The following is a 12682-nucleotide window of genomic DNA, read 5'->3' as shown; positions in this document are numbered from 1 at the left end:
AACCTCATCTCTCCATATCGGAGGGACTTCTCGCATAGGATAGTGTTTCATTTTACGCCGAACCGCAGGATCACGTTCAAGAGAAGCTTGAGAGAAAAAGAAAGACCTAAAATTGACAAGTGTCTGGACAGCATCCTCAACATCAGGACCCACAATAAGTCCTTTATCAAATTTATCCTGTATGTCAAACAAACCCTGAGGAGGTAGATCCAAATCCATATCACCCCATCCTTTAAGAAGCGTATTACCCATGACATTAAAAACATATCTCTGCGTAGGCGCATTCCACTAAAGAAAAGTATCCAAGATATCACACACACTATAATGTGGACCACTCATGATCCAATTGTTAGCAAGAGAGTCTAACCTAACTCGCTCGTCAGAATCTGGAATTTGACTACGGGATTGCCTTCGGGACAAAACAGGAGTCAAATTAAGAGGCCCAAAGAAAGGTGATAAAAGACCAGAAACAGTATCGACTAGTCGTTTGCGAGCTGTAGGAGAATCTGACAATAAAACAGGAGACAATGTATTAAGTACAGCAGGAGAAGGGCGAGTAGTTAGAAGAGAACTGACGGTAAAGGAGACTGAGGCACAGAAGTCGGCGGCAAAGGAGGTGGAGGTGGAAATACTGGAAGAGGCAATTGTGGAACATTCGGAACAACTGGTTGAGCAACTGGTGGCTGAACAACAGGTTGTAATGGGGGTGCATTAGCACCCAAAACATAAGGCGGAGGTAATCTCAACAAATGAGACATTAAGGGATCTTCGTCAAGATCTTTAGCATGTGGGCAAGTAGGCAATGCGGGATAACATCTATCTATTGCCATACGATGCTGTCTTTCTGAGACTTCAATCATCTAATCAGTCTCATTATTCTTAAACTGTTGAGCAGCCTGTAAAATCGTCATATCTTGCGTTTTCTTATCTCTTTTTGCCTGTTTAATTTCTTTCTGTTTGACTTCCTTACGCCATAGGCGGAAAGAGTCAAACATTGCCGGCCGGGCTTTTCTCTTAAACAAAATTGTTTTTAAGTTATCTAATATATCAGGCTCAAAGCTACCATTTTGTGGCCACTGCAGAACACCATCTTTCTTTGTATATCGGATCCATGTTTCATTCAAAATAATGGGGCCAAGACCATGTTTCAAATACAGCTCATAAGTGGGAGTTCCAACAGGAGGAATTGGACAAGAATCCTCTAGCCGGGAATCCCTAGTACAGTCAAAACAACAGAACTTCCTAAACTTACTAAGCCCAGGCATTTCGTAATGAACTGGACTATTCACAAACTTCAAGGGGGTTAAAGCAATGATCACAGTACAAACGTACTTACCCCTTGGCTTCGACTAATGCATTAGTCGAATAACAAAAACAAGACAAAAGAGTGGGCGCTACCCACGAATACTTAACTAAATGTTTTCGTACGCTAACAGGTGTCCGTCTAATGTCTCGCGATACCAATCATCACCAGAGGGCCATGGTAGGGCGGCAGACAGGGCAGCAGTCGTCAGCAGCCGTCGGAAAGGAGTAGCCGCGCTACAAAAGACCTTCGGTCCACTTCGACATACAGGGGTCGCTTGACGTGGTTCGCGATTCCTCCAGAATTTTCTTGCGAAGCTCCTCACGATCCTCGGGCTGAACCGCTACCACTGAAGCCGCCCCACATTGGGCGCCAATTGGAGAACTGGGCCTTATGGGCCGAGCGGCGCAGGGCACGCCTAAAATCTCCGGGTTCACCTGCCTTGTCAAAGAGAGACACAAGACACTCTGTTAGGCGTAGAAAATCAGGTTTATTAGCTGCAGCTAAGCAACGTTGTCCAAGAAGTACACCAGTGGTAGGTTCTCAGGAGACTGCCACTTAATTCCGTGGCGCACAATCTTATATATGACACATATTTACAATGTCGACTCCCAAAACATACAAAACTGACAAATAGGAAAAGCCTGGTAGTCCTTGGATCCCCCACCCCTCTTCTCTCTACCTGTTCCGGCTCCGACTCCTGCTCACTGCAGTCCACACTGAGGCAGAGGCTTGCTGCTTACAGAGCTTCTCTCCAGCTAGGTCCAGATGGGTCTCAAATGGAAACCTTTTTTTTTCGCCTTGGGCCTTGGCAATTTCTGCCCTCTTTCCGGGCCTTTGTAGTTTTTTAAGTTTTTCTTTTTCCGCCTGCCACCAGCCGCTTCTGGTCATTCCTCTGTGGTGGCTTTGCACCTGACTCGGAACGAGCCCGAGGGCACAACCGACACCTCTTCCTTCATCTATGCTGCTGCCGCCGGGAGGTTCGGGCCGGCAAAACATTCAGCGGCTACCGGCCGGGCGGCGGGAAGTGAGCTGTGGATGTGTTATCTTGCCGGTTTTCAATGGCTTTCCTCTGGTGAGGGTTTTCGCGGCTGCTGCTTCAAGCCTCAAGCTCTGGACTGCAGACTGCAGATTGACCTGATACTTTATTTGCCAAGGAAAGGGGGAGAGGACTTTTGTGAACTTTTCATCATCTTGAAGAAGAATCTCCAAGGATTGAAGTGTGCTTTAGGGACACAAGACTTCACCACCAGCTCCCCTGAATTCCCTTGCTGGGGATTCTACCTGCAGAGAGGTGCCTACTGTTGTTTGGGTCTCCTGAGAAGACTGCGTGTTGCTGGGAGCTGGAAGCGCGACGCAACATGTAGAAGCGAGTCACCACCACAGCAGTTGCCCTCGCACCACCGAAGAAGCATGCCGCGTCCGCAGCTGTTCGCCATCGCATCACCGACAAAGCGTGTCGCATCACAGGAGAAGCGTGTCACCGCCACAGAGGTCGCCGTCGCATCACCGGAGAAGCATGTCACAGGTCCCAGAAGTTACTGAGTTTGCCGCACAGTTTTCGGGCGTGCATGCAGCGCATCCAATGTTGTCGCATCGCACCAAAGACGCCATTTTGTCAAATTGCACCGGATTGTCGCATCGCATCGAGGCGCCATCTTGTCGCATCGTAACCAGAACACAATAGGAAACCAATGCATCACCTCCTCTCCAGTAAGGAACCGACACATCACCTCCCATGCACTGCAGTAAGGAACCGGTGCATCACCTCCCCAAAGCAAGGAACCAACACATCACCTTCCCTGTAACCCTTTTGTTTGTATTGCGTGACGCATCTAAGGTACTTTGAGAGTAAAGTGTTGCATTTACCAACTACTTTGAACTAAGCTATTTTATACCATTTTAAAGTCTTATTTTTGATTACGTTATTGTGGATTTTTGTTGTTTGGTCTTGTGTTAAGTCTAGTAAAGTTTACTTATTGTTCTAAACTGGTGTGGTGTCCATTTGTAGTGTTCTCGCTGTATTACTGTATGTGTTCACAAATGCTTTACACACTGCCTCTGAGATAAGCCTGTCTGCTCATGCCAAGCTACCAAAGGGGTGAGCAGGGATTATCCAGGAGTGTATCCCCCTTTCCCTGACTAGAAGCAACTGCCCCTACTTGGTCAATGGTTCCTACCTCTGCCAACTAGAGGCCCCCAATTCTATCAACGAGTATCATTGACATACAATTACTCAATTCTGCCCAAAAACATTGAATCTCAGGACATTCCAGGGACATGTGTATGTTATCTACTTTTTCTTGGCTGCATTTCGGACACCTCAGCCTTACTCCCTACCCCTATTTAGATAGTTTTAGGGGTATCGAATAGGGACTGTGAAGACAAAAAATGAGCTCCCTCCTTAAATTTGCAGCATGCACCGTAGAGAACAGAATGTTACAGGATACTTGCCATAAGTCTTTAATCTGTATCCCCGGTAAGCTCTTTCCCCACAGGTCAGTTGGTAGTTAGACTTATGTCTCAGTGTACCTTTGTGAATTGAGCCCTTGCTTTTTAAAGTTGTCTTTCACAGGGGTGTGGAATTTAATAAAACATCTACTTGTCCATGGGGCACGTTGCTTCATAAATCTACTTGTTCTGTAACAAAATCCCCTTGTCCCTTGTTTTGCCATATAATGCAACGACAAATTATAGCAGCAATCGCATTCTATAAGAGCTCTGATATAGCCTTTATGATTATGCCAGGGCTCATACCATAGTAGGGTTAGAATACTAACAATTCCCTTATTTTGTCACATTTTTGCAGATCTACTTTCTGGGTCTGAAGGTAGTGGTAAGCAATCCTTCCAGGGTTAGAATGCCCTTTTGAGTCTATGCAAACCTATTACCTTTTATGTTTTAAGGGTTTTCCCCCACTCTTCTCTAATCTTTTCCCAAAATGATAAATGTTGAAAATGTACTCCTGACAACGGCAGACATAATACTTGTTCTAGGTCTGTGAAAAAAGTGGTTGGAGGGAAAGTGAACTTGCAAACATTCAACAGATTTTTGCATGAGCAAATCTACACATGCATATTTGCTCATGCTAAAATGTAGTTCAGAAATATTTTCTAGGAGTACTATTTCTTGGCCTACTTCTGTAAATTCATGTGAATTCACGAAAGATGTACATATGCACTTAATGCAAGGACATATACCATGGGTGCACTTTTGAGACGTTCACTAATAATTGGGGCCCTTATTAGGTCTGGCGTTAACCATGACCTTTTGTGTTTAGTAAAATTCTGTCTCGCTCTCTTTGTCTTTTGGCTGGCTTCACTGTGAATGACAGCATTCTGCTCTTTCAGAAGGAGCATATTGGCTCACAAAGTAATTTTGTTCAGTGCTACTACAGTGGCAATGTGTGCTTTTTGAGACCAAAAACAAGTTTTGCATTTGCCAATGTTTGTTATAATGATGACGGCCCAGCAGCTCCCACACCAATAAGGTTTTACAAAAAGCATGCCTAAACAAGACGCACATTGACAAAACGAAAACGCTGACCGCCAATTTCAGACTTATTGGCTTTGCCAGTGCTTGTTTATTTTTGATTCCCATAATCTTATTGAAACGGGTTGCACTGATTTTCCATTATGAATAAATGCCAGCATACATCAGCACTTTTTAATAAATGATGCTGCAAAGAAATGGTACCTAAAATTTTACAGTAGTTTAGCTAAATGTATTTTTCCTATTTCGATTTTTTGTGAATATTATATTTTGAAAGCAAAGAATAAATAATCTTGCTTTCAAGCTTCTGCAAATATTTGCATCTAATCAGAAATCAATCTGGGAGCATTAAACGTAGCCTCATATTGCTAAACTTTGAAAACATGTGAATACATTTTTATACCAGAACTACTGTCAGTAGTGCAGTCTGAGCTTACTACATTTATTTAGAGCGCTCACCCTAAAAAAGTCTTTGCATTAATGAACCATGAATACAAGTTCGAACAGCATTAGCACATGTATACAAATATTACTTAAACTGCAGACAATGTCCTTCCCTGATTCGTAATGTGGTACTGCAAACTGGCAGCCAAAGGGTCTGTGCTTGAGGGGGTTGGGCCTGTTTGTCCCATGGACAAAATGCACATGAAAACTTGTTGCCCCTGACCCCAAACAATATTTCCTGGGCGTCGGGCTATAGGAATTCCACATCCCTGCTTTCAGGGCCAGGCCCAGGCCCTTTAAGCTGCACTAGATTTAAGGAGATTGACAGAAGTTATGGCGATAGGAAACCCCCCTCAACTCACAATAATGTTCCAATCTTCCAGGTTAGAAGAAACCAGAAATGTTTGAACCAAGGGAGCTGTTGACAGTTTTAAAGGTGACTTAAAAAACAGAGAGGTAAAGACAGGAGTTGGCATTTGAGCTGCGCAGTGTGAACAGGAAAGGAATGAGAAGAAGTGTATAAATGGAGTTTCTTTTGTTAAATACTTAAGAGTTACCTTTGTTATAAACTTCCTGAAGAGTTACCTTTGTTATATACTTCCTGAAGAGTTACCTTTGTTATATACTTCCTGAAGAGTTACCTTTGTTATATACTTCCTGAAGAGTTACCCTTGTTATATACTTCCTGAAGATTTACCTTTGTTATATACTTCCTGAAGAGTTACCTTTGTTATATACTTCCTGAAGAGTTACCCTTGTTATATACTTCCTGAAGATTTACCTTTGTTATATACTTCCTGAAGAGTTAGCCTTGTCTTTGTTATATACTTCCTGAAGATTTACCTTTGTTATATACTTCCTGAAGAGTTACCCTTGTTATATACTTCCCGAAGAGTTACCTTTGTTATATACTTCCTGAAGAGTTACCCTTGTTATATACTTCCTGAAGAGTTACCTTTGTTATATACTTCCTGAAGAGTTACCCTTGTTATATACTTCCTGAAGAGTTACCTTTGTTATATACTTCCTGAAGAGTTACCTTTGTTATATACTTCCTGAAGAGTTACCCTTGGTATATACTTCCTGAAGAGTTACCTTTGTTATATACTTCCTGAAGAGTTACCTTTGTTATATACTTCCTGAAGAGTTACCTTTGTTATATACTTCCTGAAGAGTTACCCTTGTTATATACTTCCTGAAGAGTTACCTTTGTTATATACTTCCTGAAGAGTTACCTTTGTTATACACTTCCTGAAGAGTTACTTTTGTTATATACTTCCTGAAGAGTTACCCTTGTTATATACTTCCTGAAGAGTTACCTTTGTTATATACTTCCTGAAGAGTTACTGAAATAACAGCAGCCCAGCCTGACCCCTCTCTATTTCCACAATCTGTTCTTGTTTAAATGAAAACATGTCATTGTGTATCTACTTTAAACTGCACCTCTATCATGTAGGTGCTCTGCGACCGCCCTTTCTTTTCTAAGTTACTCTGTGTACACTGGTAAATCGCCTCCTTTTCAGAAGTTAACAAGATGTTATATGATCAACAGAACGTTTAGTTAAATATCCATGTATGATGAAATATTCTTTGCCAAATTTTAAAAATGGTAAAGAAGAAATGTTTTTCTACAGCCAGTTAAATATTGTGAATTCCCATTCCACTGTTTCCATTTAGTAATTTTATATCTCTTTTCATCCAGCAGAAAAATGGCTCGAATTCATGAAATTATTATGAATAATGAAACTAAAACTCAAAATCTGCAAAAACCTGTCACCAAAAATGATCTCCGGTGTTCAGGAAAACATCAGCGCAGTCTGCAACAGCGGAACCTGAGCATAAACTGACAGATCCTGGCAGAAGCAGTCAAGGGGAGTTCCGTTGACGTAAGAACCTGAGCTGTGCACCTCCACGCCACAAGACTAAGAAATGATCTCTAGAAAAACATAGACAAGCCACCTCCTGTGTAAACAGGTGTCAGTACCAGCTTTCATCATGGGATCGGTATGATGTGGTTACAGCAGTGCTTTGTTTTCTAAAGTAACAACAGACCATCATTCAGTGCTCTCGGTGTCTTGTAAACTCTTTCTGGCCAAACCGCAGCAACCAATGAAAGCACAACGGAGTGGAGCCTGAAAACTGAAGGGTAAAGAAAAGACGGATTCTGCTATCTACCGTACAACGGACCATCCCAGATTGCACCGGCCAGAAGGAAGGTGAATCTTTACCCACAAACGTGCATAACCATAATCCAATCTAAAGGCACAATCACCTACAAAGAATCGTTATACATATTATGAGTGTGGAAAGGATTTAATGGCTATTGCACATTATTATTAAATCAGAAATCAAACGTGCAAAAAACCTCGCACATACAGGATATGTTAGAATAACAGAAGTGCTTTTTCAGCCATGTTGGCCCATCAGGAAGCACAGGCTTGGGATGCAGACGAATATATACCAGACCCACAGACACTAACCAAGAAAGAAGAATCATGCACATTTGGTGAGAGCTCTAATTTCTCGTCTCTATTAAAGTGCCATCAACGAAGACACGAAGGAGAAAAAACATTCAAGTGCAGTGAATGTGGGAAGAGCTTTAGTCAGTCAGCACACCTAAAAGAGCATCAACGAACACACACAGGAGAAAAACCATTTAGGTGCAGTGAATGCGCGAAGAGCTTTAGTCGATTACAGAACCTACAGAAACATCATCGAACACACACAGGGGAAAAACCATATGATTGCAATGAATGTGGGACTAGTTTTAGTTTAAACACAACATTATGGAGTCATCAGCGAACACACACAGGGGAAAAACCATTTAAGTGCAGTGAATGTGAGAAGAGCTTTAGTCAGAAAGTATCTCTAAAAATTCATCAGCGAACACACACAGGGGAAAAACCATACAAGTGTAGTGAATGTGTGAAGAGCTTTAGACTGTTAACACACCTTAAAACACACCTTCGAACACACACAGGGGAAAAACCCTTCAAGTGCAGTGAATGTGTGAAGAGCTTTAGTCAGAAAGTATCTCTAAAAATTCATCAGCGAACACACACAGGGGAAAAACCCTTCAAGTGTAGTGAATGTGTGAAGAGCTTTAGACGGTTAACACACCTTAAAACACACCTTCGAACACACACAGGGGAAAAACCATACAAGTGTAGTGAATGTGTGAAGAGCTTTAGACTGTTAACACACCTTAAAACACACCTACGAACACACACAGGGGAAAAACCCTTCAAGTGCAGTGAATGTGTGAAGAGCTTTAGTCGGTTAACACACCTTAAAACACATCTTCGAACACACACAGGGGAAAAACCATACAAGTGTAGTGAATGTGTGAAGAGCTTTTGTCAATTGTCTGAACTACAAAAACACCAACGAATCCACTCTGGCGAAAAACCATACCACTGCAATGAATGTGGAAGGAGCTTTAGTGATTTCTCAAAGCTTAGAATTCATCAGCGAACACACACAGGGGAAAAACCATTCAAGTGCAGTGAATGTGGGAAGAGCTTTAGTCGATTATCAATCCTACAAAGACATCAACAAACACACACTGGAGAAAAACCATATGATTGCAATGAATGTGGAAGGTGTTTTAGTGATTCCTCAACTCTCAGAATTCATCGGCGAACACACACAGGGGAAAAACCATTCAAATGCACAGAATGTGCGAAGAGCTTTAGTCAGTTAGGAAACTTACAAAGACATCAACAAACACACACAGGGGAAAAGCCATTTAAGTGTGGTGAATGTGTGAAGAGCTTTAGTTTGTCTTCATATCTCCTAAAACATCAGCGACTGCACACAGGGTAAAAACCATACCAGTGCAAAGAATGTGCAAAATGCTTGAGTTGGTTATCACAGTTACAAAAAGACATCAGAAAACACATAATGGGGACTAACCATACCATTGCAATGAATGTGTCAGTGATTTTAGTGACTCTTCAGCATTAAAGATTCATCAGCGAACGCACACTGTGGAAAAGCCATTTAGTTGCAGTGGATGTGTGAAGAACTTTAGTCACAAAAATATAGCTAAAAAGTTATCAGGGATCACAGACAGGGTAAAAATAAACATACCATTGCAGTGAATGTGGCAATAGTTTTAAACAATCTTCAGCATTAAGGAATCATCGGTGAACACACACTGGGGGACAAACATTCAAGGGCACTGAATGTGTGAAGAGCTAAGTTCAGTTATCAAACCTCTAAACACATCTGCGAACACACACTAGGGAAAAAATATACAATTGTAGTGACTGCTACAAAAACACAAACAAACACACACTGGGGAAAACCATACCTTTGCAATGAATATGGGAAGAGTTTTAGAGATTCCTCAAAGCTCAGGATTCATCAGCGAAGACACACAGGCAAACAACCATATCATTGCACTGGATATTACAGTAGTTTAACTGTCTCTTGGGAATTAAGGATTCACTAGCAAACTCACACAGGATTCCGTTGCAGTGAATGCTTAAATAGATTTATTCAATTATCAGCCCTACAAAGACAACAACAAACACACACAGGAGAAAAGCCATTCAAGTGCAATGAATGTGTAAAGAGCTCAAGTCACTTATCAAACCTCCAAACATATCAGCGAATATACACTGATACCATTGCAATGAATGTGGAAGTAGTTTTAGTGAATCTTCAGAAGTTCGGGGAGGGGGTACACAAACCCCCTCCCTAATAGAAAACTGCCTGGCGTTGGGGTCCCGCAGAGATGCGTTGCCCCTTCTCTAAATAAATGAGTGTGGCCCTGGGTATGGGGTCCCTGTGGACTGTATAGGCTTGGAGAGTGGAGCTGCACAGAACACCCTAAATAAAAAGAACAAAAAAAGAATAAATCAGAGGCAGGAGCCACACATGTATTATTTACTGCTCCTTGAAAGAGTGCCCCGTAATGCCCTGCAAGGGATTTTAAAGCATATTTTTACAACTTAATGATTCGCCTAGAAAGCAAGGGGGGAGGCAACACACATTTTAGTAATGTTGTGGGGGGAGTTGCAATGAGTGCAGCAGCCTTCAAACAACAGTTTTTAAAACAGTAAAAAGTCCCCGGGGTCATTGAATCCATGGAGAATTTACCATATTTTTCAAAAACACTCCTAGTTGGAGCTCTATGGTCTTCAGCGGGAGGCCAGGGCTCTCTTGTGCTTTTTTTCTGATTCCCTTTTGTGAGCTGACAAAATGTTAAAAGACTCAGAGACATGTATGTGTTATTAAAAAAAATATGTCTTTGAGTGTATCTTTTAACATTTTACAGACCACAAACTGCTTTGATAATAAATATTACGTTAAACAAAAGACTTGCAAACATGATTTTTTCATACTAAAACTTTATTAAACATTTTTATAATTGTCACTATTAATAAACATTGCAATGTGTGTATTACTGAAATATACATTTCATAAAAGCACTGGTGATTTTTATAGACATGATATACATATATATATATATATTCTTTCTGTATATTGATATGTTCATCCCTTGATGAAGCCAATAGTTATTGTTATATTTGGTGTTGAGACTCGTTAACAAAATCATTAGTTTGGAGGCCGGGACTGGCAGCAGGCGAGGCCCTGCGGCTAACCTCATGCCGCGCACAGTCAAAGGACACGTGTGGCGGGGTAGGCTTTCCATATGGAAATAAAATATAACTCTTTATGTTAAAAAAAGCCTATAAAAAAGCCTTTAAATTCTCTGGAAAAAGTAAGGGATAAAGTGGTGCTATAGTTATGAGTTGTAATTATGTCTTGTATTACATTAAAAAACAACTGTAGAAATTCACAGAAAAAAACTAAGGTTAAAGTGTTGTTATAGTTAGGTGAAAAGTTCTGTGTCAATGTAATGTTTTAAACTGAAAAAACACTGAAATTCCACAGTTATTGTTATCTCTAATAACAATAAAACGTTCCCTATAGTAACTATAAGTCATACCCTCCCCATGCACAGCTAATTACCCCACATACTACATCACTCGTGACATGTTCTGTAACATCATTAATGTCATGACTGCAGCGTTTCAAATGAAATCATTGACAACAGAACTGTGCATGGCGTGGCGTGAGTCGCTGATATAATAATAAAGCATCAAACAGTAACGTCCGTCGTGTACAGGCAGCACATTTTCTGACCACTAGATTTGCAGACAGCTTTACTGATAAAGGTGTCTGGAACACACATGATAGTGTATGGAAGTCGGGTTTCAGTGAATATCCTTTGTAAAACTATCTTGTTTTGATCCTTTTAAAATCTTTGTTCCCATCACACTTCAGAATTGTAAAATAATGGATTTAATTTTGCTTTCCAAACTGCGGATATATTCTGAAGTATATCAGCAGTTAAAGGTGCAGGTATTTATATGTTGTTGTGTGTTACAAAATATGACACCCTACAGCCTTTCCTTTCACACTGCATGTACATCAGTGTGATTGTCGCATAGTTCACCTTAAAAACTCCTCTCGCTTTGGAGTCAGAGCAAGAAAAGTAGACACCAATCCCCAGTTTAACAGAATGAGCAGGATTTGTCAAAAGGTACATCCTAATATTTGACATCTGCGTTTTAAGCACGGCAAATCTGACAAGATTATTACAAAATGTAAAGGCACCCTTATTTATTACTCTTTCGCGACCCACCATAAATTGGCTGACGGCCCACCATTGGGTCGTGACCCAGTTTGGGAAACGCTGTTCTATAATATTGTTGTATTGATTTAATGGAATATGCATTAATTCTAAAATAAAAGTTGATTGAATCCTTCACACACATTCTGTAAACTCCAGTGATTTTCTTATTTATGGACAGAGGGGGCTTGAAATGTATGTCTAGGGTCTTCTTCATCAGGGAGGTGTGAGGGGCCCGACGTAACATTGTTGGTCCGTCAAAGCTTAACGTGGAGGGCACAGAGACTCACAGCAGGAGGGGTTCAGTCTCAAAACTGTTTTCCAATAATGACTCGTCCTCACTGATCAAGGTAAGTGACTGGATCTGGTAGCCCCCTCCCTTATCCATATTGACCACTAGCTGGGTGAGTTCAGCATATATTGGAAAATCAAAAATTCATGATGTAAAGAATAAAGGCAGAGGAATCACGTTGTCGTGTATTTCTATAGGTTCTGAATCGATCCCCCTATTCCTGACCCTATTCTGGTTAAACTTACTAGCTAGTTAACTAACAGTCAGCCCATGAGGCAAGAAATCCCCCATGATGCAGATACCGTTATCTGACGCAGTCACACTACGGCACAGGAACGTGTTATCTGATTAGGTCATAACGCTTGAGATCTAATTAGACAAGCGACATTCCTCCAGCCCCTGATAAGGCATACGACGTTCTCATAACAAATCAAACCTATGACAACCTGGAAAATCCGTGCGGCCATTGTTTTGATTTCACTGAGAACTTTAGTAAAGAATGTGC

At 41.2% G+C, this 12682-nt stretch overlaps 1 protein-coding gene across 1 annotated transcript in view; it reads left to right on the top strand.

Annotated features, from left to right (window-relative positions):
* Positions 1-12020, top strand: part of LOC144806304 (uncharacterized) — a 51555-nt gene extending 39535 nt beyond the window's left edge. Inside the window, exon 2 of the mRNA XM_078672698.1 lies at positions 6942-12020. Within this exon, the coding sequence (XP_078528824.1) occupies positions 7652-9064 (1413 nt within the window). The 5' untranslated portion in view covers positions 6942-7651 and the 3' untranslated portion in view covers positions 9065-12020. The remainder of the gene's footprint in view (positions 1-6941) is intronic.
* The last annotated feature ends 662 nt before the right edge of the window (positions 12021-12682 follow it).

Source organism: Lissotriton helveticus, chromosome 1_2, assembly GCF_964261635.1.
Source record: "Lissotriton helveticus chromosome 1_2, aLisHel1.1, whole genome shotgun sequence".
Classification (NCBI taxonomy): domain Eukaryota; kingdom Metazoa; phylum Chordata; class Amphibia; order Caudata; family Salamandridae; genus Lissotriton; species Lissotriton helveticus.
This window is presented reverse-complemented; position numbering and strand designations above follow the sequence as displayed.